The sequence below is a fragment of the Anguilla rostrata genome, chromosome 3, assembly GCF_018555375.3.
Source record: "Anguilla rostrata isolate EN2019 chromosome 3, ASM1855537v3, whole genome shotgun sequence".
Lineage (NCBI taxonomy): Eukaryota > Metazoa > Chordata > Actinopteri > Anguilliformes > Anguillidae > Anguilla > Anguilla rostrata.
The window spans coordinates 62,973,399-62,996,653 of record NC_057935.1 but is presented as its reverse complement, the minus strand read 5'-3'; the positions used below and the strand labels follow the sequence as shown (position 1 = coordinate 62,996,653).

The window sequence follows — 23,255 nt, the reverse complement described above, 5'->3', positions numbered from 1 at the left end:
ATAGGACTAAGCATGAAAGAGCTTGACCTAAACCAATTTAGCCTAAACCTTAGATTCAGGGACAGATGGTTAATATTTTCATACACAATATTTAATAATTACAAAAACATGACCAAGATATATTCAATTAATTTTGTGCAACATTAATGACAAAATAATGGTGTCTTGCACATTTGGAAAAAGAAAATGCTATCAATAGACTATTACCTGCTGTGGTTTTCACAATAGCCACAAGTAAATACAGATTTGGACACAAGAAAATGCTATGTGGAATTATTAAGTAAAATCATTAAGTTATATTTATAAAAGAATATTAGAACGGTTCACCCGCGCTGAAAAAGTGACTTGCTTGATTTGAATATTACCTGCACTGACTTCCTGTATAAAACGTCAGATCCTACCCTGTTTGCTGTTCGAAACTGGGAAAAAAAATTGGGTGTCCTACTAGACAACACCTGAGGCAGTGTCGGAGAATGGGCAGAAACGTATGGAATAGGAGGACTCGGTCAGAACTGTGAAAAAAACAACCTTTCCCCGATGTAGTTCGTCGAAGTCACGGTGAGTTAACAACGTATTGTAGCGTGTAGCGAACGACTTCTTTCTTTGTTTTAACACTTCCGGAAAAGCCCCTGCTACACAGGTAAGACGAGTATCGGTCTTTGGAGCGAAAGCGGGGACATTAAGATAATATATCCATTCAGCCTAGGTCTGCCGATTCGTGTTTGTATTTCCGTAAGTATGTAGCCTCATCGATAGTGTATTTAAGTAATAGAATATGTCAAAGTTAGGCTTAGCGGGTCCAGTCAGCACGGTTTTTGTTACATATTTTAAGACTGCGGTATGGAGGGACTCGAGTTACGGCTAACTCGCTAAGCAAGCGCTCAGTCGCCAGCCTTCCAGGTCCTGCCAGAGTATCGGTTGCTAGCTTTGTGTCACGCACTCTTCAATTTGAAATGACAGGTTACAGATATTTTCTTAGACTATAATGGTGTTCATATCGGTTATTTACCAATTGTAACTGTGTTTGCATGAAGGACTGGCGGCAAAAGTTTGCGCGGTTGTTAACCTTGTCCCCCAGCTGTCAGGGGCTAGTTTCATAATTTATGATTTCAGAAGGGAGCGTGCCAGTGGGAGAAACAATGTCCGCTCTTATTTCGTCTGGATAGCAAGAAAAATGTTGATGTTGTTCAGTTAGTTTTGACTTTGTCATTTCATAGGTTGTTTTAAAGTGGATTAAAAGGCTAATGCTTTTCATGAGTTTCGAACTTTACAGACTTGAATGGCAAAACTATATTTGCCTTACTGATAGTTATGATAGTAGGCTATTTGTAGCTTATTAGTTACGTGGATAACAGTGATTTTATTGTTTTTATTACATGACTGAGCATATAGTAGGCTATTGAGGAAAGGGGAAAATAGTTTTTTTTTTGCAGTTAATGAAGACATTGTCCTTGTGCTCACAGTGATATTTAAGACTGTTGTGGAAAAATGTGGCCGGCAGACTCAGCTTTGAACTCCTAATCACAAACAGAATGTTGTTTATGTTGGCGAGTGAGGCTGGTTGAGCTGTAGCTGGGGACACCTCTGATGTTGTCAGTCTGGTAACTGGTTTGGCTTCATAATGAAAACAGGCTAAAAACCATTCTTGGTTCACATGCACTGCTTAAATCCAGACACGCACATATGGAATGAGTTTTGCAGCGTCAGATATAGCGGTATAAGTTAACTGCAGTTTTGGGGATGTAGAGAACCATTGTTAAAGGGACCTCATGGTTGATCTGCTAAGCTGTATACATTAGGTGGCTTGTTAGGCACTGCTTCCTTGCCCCTTTGAGCAACTGCAAAGCAGGGCTTTGATAAGACTAAGTAAAGGATTAATGCTCCCCTCTGTTTGCTTAAGTCTTGGTATGTTATTGTAATGGACGCCGCAGTATTATACGCAAGGCTATAGGAAAGCAGTGAAATGGCTGACATTAGACTCATTGAGCTGATGATGGTGGCAGTGGGCACTTTGATGTTGACAGGCCCTGGTGAAAGGAGGCTGAGAGACGGGGGACGGTGTTCGCCACTCCCTGCCAGGCTGTTTGTCAGCTCGTATCGTTGATGCACGGCCAACTGCCTGTATACTTTTGCGGCGTGGGTGTGGCCAAAAGCACGATTGACTGCCGCACGCTGTGACTGCGAAAGTGAAAGACGTCGGCGCTGATCTGGCATAAGGCAGCGCTACTGTTGTACAGTGTTCGGCTCTCCCGCTAAATGGAAAATGCAAGTGCTCCAACAGCGAAGGGCTCCCGACGGTTGCGTAATGGTGTGGGGGCACACCTTTGTAGCATTGTTTGGCTGCGCTCGCTTTGCACTTAGAAGGCAAGGTCCACGTCAGCCGTTATTTATAGGCACAAAGGGATGTTACAGCGTTCATGGAGAGGGGCACCTTTCACGTTGGAAACGCCTCTGTTCACAGAGCGCGAGTAGTCACCCAGTGCAAGTGGCGTGATTCTAATGTTAGCCACATGTTGTGCAATTCAGTCAAAGGATCTGAACCCAAACAAGCACTTATGGTAGGCTATATTTTAGAAGGCTATGGACAGTGTTTTCCTTCTTCCGTCAGCTAAACGTGAGCTAATTCACTTTCTCAGTTAGCAGTTAGGAGTTTTACCTTCAATGGAGGCAAGTAACTCAGTCAGGTCGCAATGTAGGCTAATTGGCCAAATAGGAGAAACTGTTCAAGCACTCGTCACAGAGTTCGAGAAGAGAGTCTCAAGCTTCTGTTTACAAGTTCTGCTTCTTATATCTTTCTGTAAGCTATCCTTCTATGAGGTGTTTCGCATGGCATGACACTTTCTTACTCCCCCGCCCATACCAAATTTCTGCTTTCCTGAGAACCTTTTTGTTTCACTCCAGAAACCTTGACAAAACACCTAGTTTCCTGGGGCCTCACGGCAGGGGAGGGTGTCCCTTCTTAATTTAACTTCTCATTCTCCCTTTCGCATACAGTCCTGCTTTGTACAGCTTGTCTTCATTTGACGTTATACACAAAACATGTAGTTTTCAATATAGTCACACAGGCTGTTGATTAGGATGTGATATTATGCAAGCAATGGTCATACATATACCACCTGATTATATGCTTATAGCAAGTGTACTTTTAACTATGAATTTTACTACATTTACAAAGTATCCCTCAAAGCATGTTTACGTATTCGTGACCTTCTCAGACACCTGTGGCAAGCTTCTTGTCTTTGTACCAAAAATTGTTGCAGTTGAAACTTGGCGGGCGCCCAGAACTTTATCTATCTGACTCCCTTAGCTCATCCACATGTCTTCCTCCTCAAAGGTCACTCATTCCCAGTACCTTTCCATTTTGCAAAGTTAGTTACATACATAGTTTTGTTATAAACACATCAAAATACATTTCATATAGTTAAACACAATAAGCAGGCTTGTTTTCTATCACAGTTTGCAATGTGCATTCAGGCAAGTAGCATTCTCCTGGCATTCACCAATTCCAGATTTGTCCATCAAGCTGCCAGTTAGTGAAGCGTGATACATGACTCCAGAGAACACATTTCCACTGCTACGGAGTCCGATGGTGGTGTGCTTTACACCACTCCAGCCGACGATTAGCATTGCGCATGTTGATCTTAGGCTTGTGTGTAGCTACTCGGCCATGGAAAACCCATTTCATGAAGCTCTCGATGAACAGTTCTTGTGCTGTCATTGCTTCCAGAGGCAGTCTGGAACTCTGTATTTCGTGTTGCAACCGAGGACAGACAAATTTTACATGCTCCAGCACTCTGCAGTCCCTTTCTGTGACCTTGTGTGCTTTGCGACTGAGCTGTTGTTGCTTCTAGATGTTTCCACTTCATGATAACAGCACTTACAGTTGACTGGGGAAGCTCTAGCAGGGTGGAAATTTGACAAACTGACTTCTTGGAAAGGTGGCATCCTATGACAGTGCCACGTTGAAAGTCACTGAGCTCTTCAGTACGACCCATTCTACTGCCAATGTTTGTCTATACAGTGCATGGCTGTATGCTTGATTTTATGCATCTGTCTGCAATGGGTGTGGCTGAAGTAGCCAAGCCTACTAATTATAAGCGGTGTCCACACACTTTTGGCCATGTAGTCTAGGTGTGTGTCTTCATCTTATGTTTATGGCACATTTAAGAGTAGGTGTATAAAAGGATGAAAACTTAAAAGAAGCATTTTTTTGGCTCCGTGTTGACCTTCTGAGAAAATGCTGCTTAATCAAAGTGTGAGGTCATATTTTGTATGCAGCAATTTGTTGTGAAAGCATCCCTGAACGTGCACAGCATAAAAATCACCCTGGAGATGTCCAACGTCCTAAAGCTGATCTGCAAATGTCATGAGCATAAATTTGGGATTAGGGATGTTGTTCTTTCCTGACCACACCCCCCACATTGGGAAGTACTGATTTTTCAGACCCTAAAGTCTGATTTCACAGGCATAGAATGGGGGGGGGTTTCCATTCAAAATTGCACTTAGATTGGGACTAGGCTTAATCTCTGTCTGTGAAACCAGCCCTAAATGTGTCAACCAGAAAGCAGGGGGCTTCGAGAAGACATGAGCAAACGCATACGGAGCGGGTGTGCGAAGGAGAGGATGTTCATCGTCAGTGAAGCCCAGTACTCGAGGCCTTGGGGGAGAGGTGGGGTCTGAAAATCGGATTGTTCGGGAGGAATGACGGGCAGACGCCGGCTGTGTTCAGCGCCGCAGAGCGCCCTGCCGTGGAGCCGCGGACGTGCCCGCTGTCCTCACGCCTCAAACCGCCATCTGGGGGGGGAGAGAGAGACGAGGCCATCCGTCACAGCGCAGAGACAGCCCAGCCCCTCCTCATCTGGAACCTTCCTTAATTAAGATGCTCGCCCCCTTCCCGACCGTAATCTCTAGCATTAACAGCTGGGTGTCACCTCTCATCTCTCCTCTCTGTCTTCCTTCTCTCTCTCTCCCCCCTCCCCCTGTTTCTTCTGCCCATCTATCTTTCTTCTCTTTCCACTCATCTCCCTCTGATCTCCTCTTCTACCTTCTTCAAACACGTGTTCACATGTTGTGCGGATTGGTAAGACATACAGATCAAAGCTTGTTCTTTATAGAGGTCCTTTTGTATCAGAGATTAAAAGATGCCTCCTCGTAGCAGGTATAAACATGCAAATGGTGTGTGTGGTAATTGAGTCTTTTTTTCCCACCCGGTGAAATGGATCCCGTTTATGTTTCAGTCTGAAAATAATGTCTGGGACATTAAGGCTTGATTTTTTTTTTTTTTTTTTTGCTTGTTTAGATTTTGAAGTTTTACAAGACTGCTTGTGTACTGAACATGGCTTTATCTGAGGCAGTTATTGCTCTCTTGCTACAGTCTCCAAAAAGTAGACAGCCCTCAAGTATCGATTCAGTGAAACCAGGATGGAGGCCCCACGAGTGAGTGGGCTGTCCTTTTTCACCTCAGGGGTGCGTGCGTGCGTGCGTGCGTGCGTGCAGACCCCAGCTGCTGTGTAATTGGTCGGTCCCCGAGGCTGGCCCTTTCAGAACAAGCCTGCCAGCCACAGTGCAAATTCAGCAGTCTGAGCCCCTCTCTTCCTCCATCCCTCCCTCCCTCCCTCCCTTTCCCCGGCGTGTGCGGTGCCCCCACTCCGCCAGTCTCCCCATTGCCCAATCACGCACGCACACAGCTTTCACAGACCGCCTGGCCACAAGTCACACAAACAAGCCTTTTCCCACCATGCTTCTGGTGCTCAGAACAGCAGACGTGTGGGCGTGCAGACACACACACGCGCACACACATGCGTACACACACACACACACGCGCACGCGCGCGCTTGCTCGCTCGCTCTGCCGGGGGTGTAGGGGTCTGGTTTCAGTCAGGCTGCAGGCGTCCTGCACGGCTTCTCATCTTGAGTTTCGTGTTTGCATGCAGGAGCAGACGGGCGCTTGACATCGCTGATATCAGCATCTCAGGTGGATGGGCGGGGGAGGAAAAAGCAGAAGATAAATGAACTGAAGAGGCAGAGCAGAGGGTTGGAGGGCAGTGTTTTTTTGGCACTAGAACCTTCTGCTGGATTCAGAAGGCTGTGCTCGGAGAGATGCTCCAGTCTGCTTTGTTTGATCAGAACCTGAAGTCTCAAGCGAAATGTGCTACGGGTCAGCAAGCTTTAATGGGGAAATTAGCACCTTTTAAACCGTTTTTAAAGACTTTGAATGGTCATATTTTAATGCCTTGCATTTAACTTTTATGGAATGCATAAAACATGCACAAAAATGTTCATTTCTGGGAAAAGTCTGGCATGGGTGCCTGAGCTATGTGCTACATACGCTCATGTGTCCTTGCAGTGAAATTAGAGTGGAGTATTGGGCGCTCATTAGCATATGAGTCAGTGGGGGGCCTATTGGATTCTCATATGAGTGCACAGTGAACGGTGAGTGACCAAAACAAAAAAACCGTGACGCACACTCATTATCAATGCAGCAATTCCCACGAGAGGGAATTAACGGAGATTAAAAAGCTCACCAGGGGGAGGTAGCCTGTTGTTGATTGGCTGAGGAAGGAGGGGGGGGGGGCGGGGTCAGTAGCAATCTGCATTGCTTAGCTGCATGGTTCACACAAAGTTCCCTTCTAGTAACCGGCCTTTTGTTCCCTCCCATTTGTTGAGTTTGACTTCTTTTTTTCTTCTCTTCTCCCGGATTATTCCGTGGGGGTTCAGCCTTTTTATGAAGTGAACTGGGACTTTTAGCCAAGAAAAGAATTGTGTTCCTGAGGAAATCGGTTAAGAGGAAACAGCTGCGGCTTTTTTCCAGGTTGTTGGCACTCCGTGATGCCGTGTCATTTCCTGCCGAGCCAGCATAAGCACAACAAAGTCTACTAGAGCGATGTGTGTGTGTGTGTGTGTGTGCATTTGCACATTTGCACATACAGAGAGAGTGAGAGAGGGAGCAAGAGAGAGAGAGGAAGAAGCCATGCATGTCTTTGATTTCAATTCATTTTCTTTTCTTTCTTTTCTCTCAGAAGTCTGGGATGAAGACCTATGGAAAGTAGGGTTTTGATTGGATATACCTCCCAAGAGTCTTGGATTTCTGGCCCAGACTGGACTAATTTTGCTCTGAATCGGACAAAGGGAAAGGCAGGAAGAGGGGCAGAAGAGAAGCGGCGCTCTCTGAAGAGGGGAAGCAGGACTCTCCACCCGCGGAGCTGGCGGCCATGACGGAGGCCCGGGCCCCTTCGGCCCCGGCGGGGCTCAGCTGGGCGCAGGTGTGCAAGGAGTGCGGGCAGGGCCACGGCGGGCAGGAGGGCCACCTGTACGAGTACCTGGACGAGGTGGACGACGAGCTGATCTGCCACATCTGCCTGCAGCCGCTGCTGCGGCCCATGGACACGCCCTGCGGCCACACCTACTGCTTCCAGTGCCTGAGCAGCTTCCTGCGCGAGCAGGACTTCTGCCCCGTGGACCGGCAGCGGCTGCAGCTGCACCAGTGCCGCTCCTCCAGCCTGCTGGTGCGCAACCTGCTGGACAAGCTGACCGTGCTCTGCCCCTTCCACGCGCACTGCCAGCAGCAGATGCAGCGCTGCGAGCTGCAGCCTCACCTGCACAACAGGTGAGCGGGGCGGGGGCGGGGCTGCGGCTGGGGCTGGGGCTGGGAGGGGAGGGGCGGGGTGGGGAACAGGGTGGGCCTGCTCAACAGGTGAGCAGGGGGCGGGTCAAGGAGGGGAGGGGCAGGGCGGGGAAAGGAGAGTGCCTGCACAGCAGGTGAGCGGGGGGCGGCAGGGGCAGGGCTGGGATGGGATGGGATGGGAGGGGGTGGGGCGGGGTGGGCGGGTGGGGCGTGACGTGGTGGGGTAGGGAAAGGAGAGAGGCTGCACAGCAGGTGAGCAGGAGATGCAGGGCCAAGGTGGGGAGAGAGGGGGAGCAGGGAAAGGAGAAGGTGGAGAGGCAAGACAGGGGTGGGGGATCTTGAAAGAGCAGTGAAAGAAAACGAGTGAGAGGGGGAAGGGACCATGAAGGAGGGGAGCGGGGGATGGGATCAGGAGGGAAGTGTGAGGGGGTGGAGGGAGGAAATTGCAAAGGGTGGGTGGAGGCAGGAGCAGAGAGGTTTGAGGAGGAAGAATGGAGTGGAAAGAGAGCGAAAGAGGAATGCAGAGATCAGGGGAGGATAGGGCACAGTGAAAGAGTGATGAAGGAGATGGACAGAAATGAATGGAGCGGGGGGGGGGGGGAGAAGCACAGCGCTATCTGCGGAATCCATTAAAAGCGTCTGTTGGAAATGAATTGTTGGGCTAATGCAAACAGACGCGCGGCGTATACAGCGACCTCATGGTGTATACTGCGAGCTGTTTCATGGCGTCTCTCTCTCCCAGCAATGTCAGGAGGGGAACTCTCCCGACCCCATGAGCGCCGTGTCAGCGTCTGCAGGAAACGGTCCCCTTCTCTGTTTACATTCCATTCTATATCACATTTCCCTTCTTCTTGGTTATAGTGAGTCCCTGCAAAATTATCCCCGTCAAGCACTGTAACCGAAAAAAAAAAAAACTGAACGTTTTAGTTTTCGGTTTTCAGACGGATTTTTTTTTAGCAGGACCTCCATGTTAGTGTTTGGCACATTTGACTGTACTCAGCCCTGTGTTCTCTGGCTCTAATGTGCAGTTTTTCCTGTACAATCAGGAAGGAGGGGGGTTAGTATTCAGTGTGTGCTGTGTGTGTGCTGCATGTTGTCTGAGTGGTCAGCAAGGACGTCACTGGAAGGTAAAGGTCATGCTGTGATTAGCCACTTGGGGCAGAGAGGGAGGGAGGGACTGAGAGTGCGGTAGAGAGGTAGGGAGGGAGTGGGAGAGGGAGACGGGGAAGGAGTGGGAGTGGGAGGAAGAGATGGGGGTAGAGTGTGGTGGAGACAGTGAGAGAGTGAATGAATGTGGGGGAGGGAGGGAGCGGGAAAGGGAGAGAGGAAAGAAGTGGGAGCAGAAGAGGGAGGGGAGGGAGAGATGGTGGGGTGAAGTGGTGGAGAGAAGGCGAGACTTGTGTATAGAAGGAGATGGGGGTAGAGTGTGGTGGAAAGGGAGAGAGGGAGAGGGAGAGAGTGGAGGTAAAGTTGAGGCGCGCAGAGGCAGTGGTGGTGCTCTGACTGAATCAGACCCAAGGCTGTTCTCTGTACCGGCCGGCGCGCTCCCTGCTTCCCTGCAATGCAGTAAAAAATAAGACCGCTTATCTGCATAGCTCGTCTCCTTTAATACCGCCCCCCCCTGCCAAATCCCAGCATTCCACACACCACAGAGCAGCGGCGCGTGCTAGCGCCCAGCTACGGGTCATCGCTGAAACTCAATGAATGAACCGCATTGATTTCTTTTTTCTTTTTTTGCTGAGCACCTGAATATGGACCCGTCAGCCTGCATACACTTTAGAGGATATCTATAGTCCGTGTTACTGACAGGGTGTAATGGATGGGTTTGGCTTTAATTAAGGGAAGGCCGGTCAGTGATTAGGAGTGCACGAGAGGCGACAGGTGAGCCTTGACCTCTTCCTTCCTTCCTTCCCTCCCCCCTCCCCCCTCCTCCCACGCGTCCGCCCCAGATGTCCTGCGTTCCGGAAGCTTCGGGAGGAAGCGGAGAAGAGGAAGAGGCCCGCTTGGAACGAGCTGAAGGGGCGGGCCGAGGGGGAGCCGGGGGCCGACGCCAAGCACCCCGCCACGCAGTCCCGGACCGCCGCCCCCCGCGGCCCCGCCGAGCCCGGATTGGTCAACCCCGCCTTTGAGGAGAGCGAGGATGGTGAGCCATGGTATCCCCTGTGGGTATAACCAGCACGAAACAGAGATACAGGGATTTCTGTGCCTCCTCAGAACTCACTGGCATCAGTTTCACAATCCTCAGTCGCTAAGTGGCTATTAATCTCTTATCGGCTTGTTGGGCTGCCAGTCGCGTGAGGTTTTCGCTTTATTGTGCGCGGTCACTATTGTTACTATTATTATAAAGCACGGAAATCCCTGTATCCGTACGGCTCTTTGGTCCCTGTGCTCTCTTACATTACATTCATTTGGCAGACGCTTTTATCCAAAGCGACGTACAAAAAGTGCATTTCATGGTCATAGACAACTGCTAAACACAGGTTCAGTAAGGTACAATACTTATTTTGTACAGCTATTTCTAGCCAAGAACACAGTTTAGTTCACACAGTGAACACTATTCAGACCTAACCTCTGCAAAACCAACTAGGCGGAAGAAACACATCCACTCTCTGTGGAGTGGATGTGTTTCGGAGTGTGGGAGAGTGTGGGGAGATTGTGGAGTGGGATGGCTTTCGGAGTGTGGGGAGAGTGTTGGGAGAGTGTGGGGGGAGTGTGGAGGTGTGGGGGAGAGTGTGTGGGAAGTGTGGGGTGGAGAGAGTGTGAGTACGTGGGCTGAGAGGCAGGTTGGTGGAGAGTTGCGGGCGGCAGTAAGCAGCAGAGGAAATGGTTTCCTGGGCCGTGTTGACACGGAGGGGGGAAAAAAACAAAAGCAACCTTTGATCTGCCCGTTCTGTGCGAGGGCGGGGGGAGGAAGGGGTGGAAAAGAGGGGCTGTGATGTCACGTCGCTGGGGGCTACTGTCTCCGTCTGCACCACGCAGTCATGTGTCTTGTCTGGGCCCCTGCAGACGTGTAAAACCGCATGAATCATTATTAAAAACTCACGGCCGCTCTGGCAAGGGAACGCCCCAGGCACTTTGTCTCCTGGCTCCACGAATAATAGCCAAACGCACGGTTGCCTGGAAACGTTGTTTTGTGTAATCTTTATCTCTGCTCATTGTGTACATTCATAACCTCTAAAACTCCTGTTTGTTCAATTGATTTGGCTGCTGTAGCTGAAACTGTGGCTCAAAGGTCTGACTGGCTAGAGATTGATTAGCATATGAGGTGTAAAACCTGTGCGTGTGAGTATGCGTGTATGTGGGTGTGTGAGTGTGGGTGTGTGAGTGTGTGAGTATGCGTGTATGTGGGTGTGTGAGTGTGTGAGTATGCGTGTATGTGGGTGTGTGAGTATGCGTTTATGTGGGTGTGTGAGTGTGTGAGTATGCATGTATGTGAGTGTGTGAGTATGCGTGTATGTGGGTGTGTGAGTATGCGTTTATGTGGGTGTGTGGGTGTGTGAGGGGGTAAGTATGTGTGTTTGTGACTGTACGTGTAATAGTGTGTTGGAGGCTTTTTGTGAGAGCCTGTTTTTCCGTGTGTGAATTCATGCTGGCGTTTCCCTCCTGTCCCAGAAGCCCCTCTGAGGTCCAGCCTGGTGGCCGAGGCGAGCGTGGTGGAGATCTACCGGGACGAGCCGGAGGAGGAGCTGGGCGTGCGCATCGTGGGCGGGAAGGACACGCCCCTGGGCAACATCGTCATCCAGGAGGTCCTGCGCGACTCGCTCGCCGCCCGAGATGGCAAGCTGGCCCCCGGGGACCACATCTTGGAGGTGATGAGGGGGGGCCCCCAATTTCCGATCTTACCCTCCCGTTCCGTTTTGCCATCCCTCTCTTTTTGCTGTACTAAGTGCCCTGGCATTAGGCTAAACGGGTGTTGGTCTGTAATGACTCTTTTTGCTGTACTAAGTGGCCTGGCATTTAGGCTGAACGGGTCTTATTCTGTAAGACTCGTTTTGTTGTTCTACGTGCCCTGGCATTTGGCCAGACAGGCCCTATTCTGTAAAGACTCTCTTTGCTGTACTAAGTGGCGTATCATTTGGCCAAACATGTCTCATTCTGTAATGTCTCTTTGCTGTACTAAGTGGCCTGGCATTTAGGCTGAACGGGTCTTATTCTGTAAGACTCGTTTTGTTGTTCTACGTGCCCTGGCATTTGGCCAGACAGGCCCTATTCTGTAAAGACTCTCTTTGCTGTACTAAGTGGCGTATCATTTGGCCAAACATGTCTCATTCTGTAATGTCTCTTTGCTGTACTAAGTGTGCTAATTCTGTAGAGAGGCCAAGTCGCTGCTCATTCCTGTCGTCCCTCGTCATCGCCCTCTGCGTTAACTTTAAAATGATGTTGTACTGTTAAAATTCTACTTGGTACAACTTGTTCTGGCAAACCGGTTAATAATTACTCAGGTCAGTTACTCAGTTCAGTCGCTCTTGGATGGGAGTTAGAAAGTGACAAATGGTGACAGAAATGACCTGGTTATATAACGCAGGGATTAAAGGAAATAGATTTTTTGCGAAAATAAATAAATAAATAAACGTACACGTAATTAATTAATGATTCTTAAAACTCCCACAATGAGCTAAGGAGGCCTTAGAGAAGCTGTGGCATGTGACCCTTGGCCCTGCTGTGTTGCTCATAATTCCTGTGAGTGCCGGTAAGTGAGGGAGCCTGTTTGCCCCGCCCTGGGACGGGCGCTCTCTGCTCCAGCGGGTCCCAGCGAGGCGCGGCGGGGGCCTGGTGCGGGCCGTACGAAACCCCGCTGGGGGGGTCTCCTCTCAGCTGGCCCCCTCCGCTCGGCCGGCTCTAATGCTCCCATTGTCCTCCCGGAGAAACCGTACGCACGCGGCGTTCGGGCGCTGCTGGACGTCTCCGCCCCCCCCGTCTCGCTGGACCCGTTCCGCCCTGTCAGCAGACGCTGGCTGACATATGTGGGTCGCTCACACGGTGCGAACGCGCTCCAGTTTGCTGGCAGACCTGAAACTGGGCTCCACTGTGGAAAATGATGATTCTGAGGTTTTATATATATCCCACCAGACAGTAGCGGTGCGGCTAATCTTTTACATCACACGTTCAGTTGGACAGTTTCCATTCACCTGTTGATTTATACAGGTTTTTTTTTTTTTTCTAATTTTTTGAGTGAAAAGGATGAAACGATGTGTATTATGTGTTATGTGTGTCCCAGTGGCTGTGACTGGCTGGCTTGAAGTTGTTACTGCATGTGTTTCATGCCTCTCTGGAATGCTGTGCTGTGGTAAACTAAGCTGATAGAATATGTTCATTATTCATATCTGAGGTTCTGGCCTGAATGCTGTAGCCTTGAGTTGTTTTCTTCTTATTCAATTCTTGACCAACCAGAAACCTTGGAATATGAACATGAGCCTCAGCTCCTGTTGGCTGCTGCAGGATCCGTGGTAACACAACTCTTGCTTTTTCAGGGGATTTCTGCACAGTGGTGCCTGTAAAGGGATATGCTGTGAAGCAGAGGAGATAGCATTTCTTATTCCTAGAAAATGTATCTCCCTCTTCCCTTTGTGAATCGATGCATTGATTTTGAGCAGAGAGCCACTCCTGTTGCTGTCATTGGGCTCCTGTTTAGTCCTTAATTGCAGCACTCTGAGACTCGGCTGGAATGGACATCCGCTCGGAGATTGATTAATAGGGCTTGATTTGAATCGTCGTGCTCGGTTGATCCCAGTCACCTGACTATGTGAGCAGAACCGCACTTGAAACGCAACACGAGAGTCCTGCCCCCGCCCGCTTTGTGAGAACTGTGCTGGGGGGTTGTGCTGACTGCTGTATTTGTGTGTCTGTGTCTGTCTGTCTGTGTGTCTGTGTCCGTGTGTCTGTATGTCTGTCTGTCAGGTGAATGATGTCAACGTGGCCTGCGTGCCGCACCGCCGGGCCATCGCGGTGCTGCGCCGGCCCTGCCCGCTGCTCCGCCTCACCGTCATGCAGGAGAAGGGCTTCTCCACCCGGAACCCCCGGCCGGAGCACCACCCGCCCCCCGGCACCAACGCCACGCCCCTTTCCCTCGGCTCCGCCCCCAACAACAGCGGCAGCGGCCCCGGCCCCGGCCCCCAGCCGGGCAGCACGGTCACCCAGGTGATGCTGGTGAAGAGGGACCGCTCGGAGCCCCTGGGCATCAAGCTGATCCGCAAGTCGGAGGAGCCGGGCGTCTTCATCCTGGACCTGCTGGCCGGGGGCGTGGCCGCCAAGGACGGCAAGCTGCGCAACAACGACAAGGTGCTGGCCATCAACGGGCACGACCTGCGGCACGGCACGCCCGAGAGCGCCGCCCAGATCATCCAGGTACAGCAGCCGCGGCTGGTCTGGGACCAGGCTTTCCCTGGCCAGACACCAGTGTCGTCTGTGTATGGGGTAAATGGCAAACTGATCCGAGATCAGTAACTGTGGGACGCTTTGTGAGCATGGGCCCGGCTGAATGTCGATAGCTGAATGTACAGATGAAGACCTTTGGTGGCGGGCTAAAAAGTTTTAAAATCAAAAATGGCAAAAAAAAAAAAAAAGATTTTCTTTTTTCAGTTTATGAAGTATTATTATGTTTTATTCACATTTGGTTTTGAATTGACCAGTTTGTTAAGACATTTGATTTGTAATGGCTTCAATTCTTCTGCCATAATTGTGTATACGTGTGGTGCGTATGTGTGGTGCGCGTGCGTGTGGTACGTGTGCGTACGTGTGATACGTGTGCTGTGTGCGCGTGCGTGTCCGCACAGGCCAGCGAGGTGCGGGTGAACTTCGTGGTGATGAGGCAGGCCGAGGTGCCGGAGGAGGGGGGCACGAGCACGGAGGGGCCGGGCAGAGGGTCCAGGAGAGTTCCCGAAACGCAGTACTTCAGGCGCCGCTCTACCTACGTGAAGGTAAGCGCTCCGCACTGCTCACCCTTTCCGTGTGACATCATGCCACACACGCACATGCATGCAAGGACCTGTAAATGAGTCAGTGCTTCTCTATGGCTCTGAGACTCCAGATGTTTCCTTTGGAGGAGATGCAAGCCGTGGCAGCGTAAGGGTCACAAACCCCTGGTGTTTCTCTTTATTTAACCCTGATCATTTAAATGTGATGTTTTATTATTATTTGGGGTGTGCAGGTTATATATTCCGTAGGACAGGGGATACAGTAGGAAGGGAGGAGTGTGCTTGGAAAGCCTTGCAGGTGAAACACAGGAATAGAGACACGCGTGTGTGTGGGAAATGTGCCCTGCTGCCTGTGACGGGACGCAGGGACGACGCGGGAGAGGGGACGCGGCGGGTCCTTTCTTTGGGTCGTCCATCTTGGCTCTCAGTGGGCGCTCACAGGCAGCCGCGGGGCTCCAGTTAACCGGTTACCGGGCCCCTCGTGCACTTTGGCCAGCGCGGTCGCACTTTGGCCCCGGCGGTGCGGTTGCCGTGACGCCGGGAGGACTGGAGACGTGCTGAGCTGGTCCCAGCCAGGTTTAATGTGTATGAATGCGCATACATCTGCATGAGTGCGAGACTGCGTGCGTGCCAGTGCGTCAGTGTGTGTGCCAGTGTGTGTGTGCGTGTGCCAGTGTGTGCGTGCCATTGCATGATTGTTTGCGTGATTGTATGGGGGAGTGTGTGTGTGTGTGTGAGAGCATGTGAGACCGTGCGTGTGAGAACATGGGTGAGTGTGTGTGAGAGGGTGACTGTGTGGGTGTGAGAGCGTTTGTGAGTGTGAGAGCATGTGAGTGTATGTGGGTGCGTCCATGGCAATTTCCTTTGGGTTAGTGACACTACACTGTACCCGGTGACGCCGCTGCCGCCTGACGCCCAGGATGGCACAGATGTGGTGGCATCGGCGGTGGTTCTGCAGGGGTGAACGGCCCTGGGAGCAGACCGCAGCGGGGGGAGGGGGAAAAAGGGAGAGAGAGAGAGATGAAAGGCTTCCCTCCGCTCTGATCAAAAGGGAGAGTGCCGCCGCTGCTCCTGCTGCTGTTTGCTTGGTTGTTGGTTTGTTTGTTTGTGTTTGTTGTGAGGATCAAAGCCAGTCACAGTTAGTTTTTGCCTGCAGAGCCAATTCCTTTACTCTGTGTGGGGAGGGGGACTTCCTGCTGGGTAAGAAGACTCTACCCTCCCCCCCTGGCCCCCCCTCTGAAGGGGCTGGTGCGGGCTCCACAGCCCCAGGAGCGGTGCGGGGGGAGCTGTGGATTTCAGCACGTGTGACGTGACACTAGACCTGCGTGCCAAATCCTCTACCTTTTCCCTCTTTGTCAATTCAAAGCGGGTTATCTGCTCCATTTCATTTGTTTACCTAAACATTTCTCAAGGTAGGAATCCGCTGGTATTTCCTGTGGGTTTTATCCTGTGCAGATCAGCTGCTCAGAATGTTCCTTTGGGGGAGGGAAGGGGGATTTTCTGTGTGTGTGCCTGCATGCACACATTTATTATTTATATTTCTGTGCTCTTAAGTCCTTTCAGTCTTGATGGGTATTTGTGCCTGTGTGTGCATGAATGTTTGTGTCTGTACATGCGTGTGTGTGTGTGTGTCCGCGCGCATCTGCGTTCATCTGCATACGTGTGTGTGTGTGTGTGTGTGTGTGTGTATCTGTTCATCTGCATACATGTGTGTGTTTGTATCTGTGTTCATCTGCATACGTGTGTGTGTGTGTGTGTGTGTGTGTGTGTATCTGTGTTCATTTGCATGGACTGGTAAATGGACTGCATTTATATAGCGCTTTTATCCAAAGCGCTTTACAATTGATGCTCCATTCGCAAGCAGTTGGGGTTAGGTGTTTGCTCAAGGACACTTGACATGCCCAGGGCAGGGTTTGAACCGGCAACCCTCCGACTGCCAGACAATCGGTCTTACCTCCTGAGCTATGTCGCCCCATGTTGCATGTGTGTGTGTGTGTGTGTGTGTGTGTGTGTGTGTGTGTATCTGTGTATCTGTGTTCATTTGCATATATGTGTGTGTGTGTGTGTGTGTGCAGGACCCCCCGGGCGGGTTCTCCAGCCAGGAGAAGACTGTGAGCCTGAAGAAGGAGCCGCGTCTGTCGCTGGGCATCACCATCGCTGGCGGGCGGGACAGCCGCAGCAGAGTGCCCGTCTACATCACCAGCGTGCAGCCGGTGGGCTGCCTGCACCGCGACGGCACCATCAAAACCGGTAAACCCCCCGCCGCGTCTGCACACGCCTCACACACGCCTCACGCACAGCTTCTGTGCTTCTTCAGCTAAAACCCCCCAGCGCGTCTGCACACACGGCTCACACACAGCTCACACACAGCTCCTGTGCTTCTTCAGCTGAAACCACACACTGCGTCTTCACATACGACTCCAGTGCTTCTTCAGGAAACATGACCCATAGTCTCCTCGACACACCCAGCTGTATAAATGGACAGTGTGAACATTTAAATTTAGTGTATACCAGGTGCAGAGTAATATTGTTTCAGATGCTTCACGTGCACTTCACGTCCAGTTGTGTCTGTCTCACATCAGGTGAGAACGAGGTATTGTACCTTTGGCACAAACGCGCTCTTGATTCCACCTCGTTGCCACGGTTCTCGTTGCCTAGGCGACGTTCTGCTGAGCATCAACGGGGTGGACCTGACCCAGCTGACCTACAGCGAGGCGGTGTCGGTGCTGAAGGCACAGACGGCCCAGGCCAGCGTGGTGCTGCGCGTGGTCCAGACCATCACCGAGGGAGAGGAGGAGGAGGAGGAGGAAGGGGACGGGGAGCACAAGGAGGAGCTGGAGATGCTGGAGAACCCCCGGGAGGATGACCTCAACTGGGCCCCCCTGTGGACCCGCTGGCTGGGCCTCCCCAGGTGTGCCTCACAACCTGAACGGGGGGGGGGCGGAGCGGGGGAGGTGGTGGGGGGCGTTAGGGGGAAGGGCGGCTAACTGGTGTCCCCGGTATAGGTTTTTAAAAGAATGGTGACACGTCTCCCAAACCAGAGTTTATGATCGCCACAGCCACATTATGTTTGTATCAGCATTGTGCAGAGCGTGCGATGTTCATAGGTTATTCTCATGCTCGTGTAGATCATTGACGGACTGCAGCTAGTTTTTCAGTAGCTTAGCAGTTGCTGGGTGTGAACTTTAGCACACTGACATGCCGTCGGTACAGAGTCTCTCTCTTGATAAACGGGACACTGGTTTATTTCAGTGTTGTTCTTTCTTGAAGTTCACCAGGATTTACACTGAACTGGTTAAACTGCATTGTCACCTTTGACCAGTCAGCCCCCTGACTGAGGGGTTGATGCAGTCCAAGTCAGTTAATGCACTGAACGGTCATGAATGATCAACCTGTGTGTCTGCGTGTTTGTGTGTGTGTGTGTGTGTGTGTCTGTCTGTCTGTCTGTCTGTCTGTCTGTGTGTGTTTGATTTGGCATGCTGCAGTGCAGTTTTCCTTTGTAAGCTGCTCCATAGGGAGTATTGCTTCATTGTGGTATGATGGCTGCCACATGTATGTCTTGGCAGTTGGAAGATTGGCGGAATGTAAGTGGACCACAGACCACATCCCTTCTATGGCATTTGCTGCTGAAATTAGCTTCTTTGTGATGTAGCTATCTACTTATCCTTGTTTTTGGACAACAATACATATTTTGGTCACAAAATCTGGCCCATCACTCTTTCCTCCAGGCAAAGTAAGCATCCGGTCTGTGAACACCTGCTTTTGTGAAACGTGAGCACACAGATCATATGAGAGAGGATGGTTATGATAGTGGAAACTGTTTTCAGGGGTCTATATCGGCACAGAGCAACTGGAATGTGGCAAAACAAGTTCTAAAGAGCTGAACAGAAAATCAGCAGTGGTACAGACATTTGCATTGTTTGCCATTTCAAAAATAAAATTGGTACCTGATATAACAATATGAGAAATACACTCCCACCCCCTGGCTGTTTTGCTATTCGTGCTGATCATTCTCTCCTGCCATCAGCTGTCAAAGAGTGCAAAAGTCCTCTGGTTGAGACATTACTTCTGCAACTCTTCATCCTGTCTAACTGGAGGAAATTTCATCGCTCAGGGTGCGATGACATGGGGGCGGGAAAAAAAAACCCGGGGTGTATTGTTAATTATTTTGGGCTGCCCCCCTCCCTCCTGCAGCCACATGCACTGGTGCCGGGACATCGTCCTGCAGAAGACCAACGCCGAGAGCTGGGGCTTCAGCATCGTGGGGGGGTACGAGGAGACCCACGGCCAGCAGCCCTTCTTCATCAAGACCATCGTCCCCGGGACCCCCGCCCACTTCGACGGCCGCCTCAAGTGAGTCCTTCAACCGTGCGCCCTTTTCTGAATGGGAGGTTTTTTTGGGGGTGGCGGTTGCGTCCCTCCCTAGTAAGATTGAATGGGCCCTTTCTCCGGCTGTTTCTGTGGCTGTTCTGTGTGTTATGAATGGAGGGGTCGCGGTACAGATTTTCGGGCAGGCTGGGGAGTGTGCTGAAGGTGTTGGTATGAATGCGCCACACTGTACTGAGGTTTCAACAGCACAGGCTTGAGGGCGGCAGTTTAGTACAATGTTTATGGAGCTGGGGGCTCAGGGTAACTTAGAGGTTGCAGGTTTGATTCCCAGGTAGGGATCCCTGTTCCCCTGATATATAGGTATATAGCTTAACTAAATGTCCGGCTTTATGAATGCAGAAGTTAAGTTGTGATTGTGAGCCTGGATAAGAGCCTTTTCTAGATGTGTAAAAGGTATGTGTAACGAGGTTTGAGGAAAAGCAGGAAGTGTGTTGGAAAGAGAGGGAGTGTGAGCCGCACTGCTGCTGTTCTCCAGGGCATGCTCGGCTCTGCCCTGTGGTTGTTTCTGTTGGCTGTGGGTCCTGACGGTTTGTGGGAAACGTTCTTGGCTTTCGTCCCGCAGGTGTGGCGACGAGATCGTGGCGGTGAACGGAGCCACCACCGTGGGCATGAACAACTCCTCCCTCATCCCCCTCCTCAAGCTGCAGAAGAACAAAGTCACTCTCACTGTGGTGTCGTGGCCTGGGAGCCTGGTGTAGCCCCGCCCACACCTCGCCCTGCCCCCCCTCTCCCTGCCGCCTGGTCTGGCGTATACAGAGATCCCCCCCCCCCTTTCCTATCCCAAGAAAAATGCCTTGGCAAGCCTTGCTGATCGCTGTTACTACACACTGTCAATCAATCAGTTCACTAAGCTTGATTATAGTGATGAGAGCGGTTTCATGAATGGGTGGGCATGCAATGAGATGTTAATCACTGACATGTTTGAACAAATCTGAATTTACTTGCTCCAAAGCAGACGAAACGCAATGAATCGCTGAAATCGGTGAATCACTCATAGCAAATTGTTGCTCCGCCCATTTCTGATGTCATAAACCTAGCTGTACCATCACTACTTCATTTATGGAGCCGGTCCTGGGACTAGCTTCCCCAGCTGTTGCCTTGCTGCGTACAGTAGGGCATGACCTTAATTTAAAATTTTAAATGCTATTTTACAGACAATCTCTGGTGTGAATTTTAATTGACTGCTGGTTTTGCACTTTGTCCTCCCACACTTGTTAAATCTGCATTGATTTCCTCTGTGACTCACTACTTAAAGAGAGGTTTTATGCAGTGGGGGGGGAAACATTTGCTACTTTTTTCATATTCAAATAGCAGTTGAATGTGGAACCACACAACAGGCGAAGCAAATCAAATGTGCAAGATTGGCTTGTTTTACCAAAATACTTTCAGGTGAACTGGAGGGAAAAGTAGGTCCAACCTGTTTAAAAACATACTGACATTTCGTTAAATGGATAATTGTGTGCCTGTGTGTCTATCTGTCTGTCCGTGTTTGTGTGTGAGTGCGTGTGCGTCTGTCGGCCTCTGTTTGTGTGTGAGTGCGTGTGTTTGTCGGCCTGTGTTTGTGTGTGAGTGCGTGTGTTTCTGTCGGCCTGTTTGTGTGTGTGTGTGAGTGCGCACGCGTGCGCGGGTGCACCAGTCATGTGTACAGGTGGTTAGCAAGTACTGAGTTACATCATCACTGTAGCTCCACCCCATGTCCCTGTGAGAGGAAAGTCGATGGGGTTCAGTGTCAACAAGATGGATGAAGTAACTACAGTATAGAGCCCTTATTACCCACAAGAAGAGCGCTCCGCTCCACCACACTACAGTCCTTGTTTTGTTCAGACCTTGCAGCTCTTTTAGTTGTTTATAGACTTGTTTCCCCTGTTTCATGCAGTGATTAATTTTTTTATGTGCTGACAATTGACAGCCAGTTTTAGGCATTTTTGATGGCAGAAACTCTATAGCAGTTCACATTTCAAAGGTTTCCCTTTTTTTTTAGTCATCTTACAGTAGTATTATATTGTAATCTGGAACCTAAGGACTGCTACCATGTACAATATAAACAATCAAAAAATGTATGAATGAAGTATAACCCAAGTGATGTGGAGAAGTGTAGTGTTTAACGTTTGATGTAAAACCTTGAACTCTTTCGGATGAGAACAGACCAAAGTCTCATAATGAAGTAAAGAACCTCTCCAGCTCACCATAACTGATTTATTATAACAGTTAAGATTACTGTGGGCATCTTGAGTTATTTCTTGTGAAAATGTTAATGCCTGTGTTTTTGGCTTCTATTGATTTGTTCACAAACTGTACATGCACTGCACTGTAATTGTTTGGGCTACCTAACTGTTCTGTGAAATGTTTTATTTTGAATGTTTCAATTAATTGGGTGCCTTGTGTCTACAGAAAGACTAATCAATATTCACCTGCCTTAAGTACCAAAAAATGCAATCGATGTTTTGCCCTGACTTTGACTGGACTGGAGTGCCCATATATTGAAGTATCATCTAGTTCAGTTTTCACGGGAGGAGTACAGCTGCAATGGGAACAACAGAGCAGTTGCTTCCAAGGAACTGGAGACTTTGATTAAATAGCACTACGTGTATTTTATGACTTAGTTGTTAAAACCTCTAAGCATTGTCTTTTTTGATTGATCTTAAATATGGGGGATCAGGGGTTAGAGGCTCCCATATAATATTGCTTCTTCAGTCTCCTTGCTGCTGTAGATACTGCAGGTTTGTATGACTTTTAAATAAATGAATAAATAGCAAAATGTCAGCATTCAGACCTCTGAAGCAGAAAGGAGCTTCTTCAATTTTGTGATTTAAGACAACTCATTAAAGTCAAGTGTGTTGCGTTATAGGAAGAGCGCGGGCATGTGTATTAGCCTGTGAATGTTAGACAGGTGTTTGGTAGAAGTGCTGATGGGACTGATCCCGTGAGAGAGGGAAAAAACTGCTCAGCCAGTGATCTCCGATAGCCGATACCCTCTGGGTGTTTCACGCTGAAAGTCATCAGGATGCCGTCTGGCACTGACTCGCATATGAATCAGAGACCCAGTCCACCATTCTGCAAGCACATGACTTAATCCTGCAGTATTGCTCAACTCGAGGCCAGCACGTTCTTGCCTGAGGATGGGTAACAAAACACTCAGTAATTCTTACGACCCAACACTTGTGAAATAAAGATACGCGCATGGACACACAGTAAGAAAGAAGAATGGGAAAGTTGGATTTTGATATGCAAGCAGGGTGAAAATGAAAAGCTAAAGAGAGTGGAAATTTTGTTACAGTACTTCGCTTTGAGGCACAAATCAGCCACATCTTGAATGTTGTGTGTCAGAATCTGTAAATCTCCCAGATACTCAAATCCACTCTACCAGTGAAGCTGAAATGTTACAATTTGAGCATAGTATGGATATTATTTATGTGTCATGTAGGCAATTGACAGATGTTTTTAGCAAAGGTGACTAACAGAAAGTGCATTTAACATTGCTAGAGATGAACAACCAATTAGTACTATCATATCAATGTATGCTCTGTACTGGAAACTCCTGTCTAAGTTGTTTGAGCTCTAGCACATGTATAAGTGGGAGAAAGTGCAGAGAGAAGTGCTCCACACAGGATAATTAAGCTGTATTCTCATACTCTCTGAGCTTAAACTTCCAAACTCAAATAACTTTCTGATACCAAACCATTTGAGAATGTAGTCTAAGTTGTGTAGCTATGAAACAAAAGTTTCTCAGGACACGATTTGTCTGTGGGCTTTGATTTGTAGAGGGGAATAAGATAAACGTAGAAGCGTTCATTTAGTATTCCTCCCTTCACAAGTTACTAATGGTGGGGAAGGTCGCAGATAATGGACGATAATGGATTGGATTTGTACAGCAGCGTTCATCTCGTGATCCTCAAAGCCCTTTACAGTGAAATGGTGGAAAGTTGTGTACAGCACCCACCTGGCCAAACCACAGCGGCCATTTTGCCGCATAATGCTCAGCACATATTCGCCGGGGTAGAGAGAGAGAGTGACTGGAGGAGAAAAGTTCATAGTTCATGGTAACATCTGGCTCGGCAGCAGATGGCTGTGTGGCCATCCCTTTAACGACTGTCCCTCCTCGTCTGACCCCTGAGGCGAAGGCCGAAGACTAAGGAAACTTTTCAGAGAATTGCCTCTCGCTTTAAGTGGACATTCACACCAAGTGCAGATTGGAGATCTTGTGTGACATCAGTTCATTTCATTTTTCTGATTAATCTACTGATTTCAATGGTAAAGATGCGAAAAGATAGATAGTTATTATGACTATGTACACTACATATTTCTGTAAAGTGTACATATGTAGCTTAC

General features: G+C 49.5%; 1 protein-coding gene across 4 annotated transcripts; it reads left to right on the top strand.

The window, feature by feature from the left end:
- Window positions 1-395: 395 nt before the first annotated feature.
- lnx2b (ligand of numb-protein X 2b) lies at window positions 396-21,770 on the top strand. 4 transcript variants are annotated; one of them, XM_064329227.1, is made up of 10 exons: window positions 396-558; window positions 7,019-7,605; window positions 9,573-9,766; window positions 11,239-11,432; window positions 13,522-13,968; window positions 14,397-14,540; window positions 16,613-16,787; window positions 17,196-17,448; window positions 18,732-18,890; window positions 19,489-21,770. In XM_064329227.1, the coding sequence occupies exons 2-10, from the start codon at window positions 7,211-7,213 to the stop codon at window positions 19,622-19,624; spliced, it is 2,097 nt and encodes a 698-aa protein (XP_064185297.1). In that variant the 5' UTR covers window positions 396-558; window positions 7,019-7,210; the 3' UTR covers window positions 19,625-21,770. The 4 variants fall into 4 exon arrangements, with proteins under 4 accessions (XP_064185297.1, XP_064185294.1, XP_064185295.1 ...); XM_064329224.1 differs by having other exon boundaries at window positions 11,236-11,432; XM_064329225.1 differs by having other exon boundaries at window positions 397-558; window positions 7,022-7,605; window positions 11,236-11,432.
- Window positions 21,771-23,255: the final 1,485 nt, after the last annotated feature.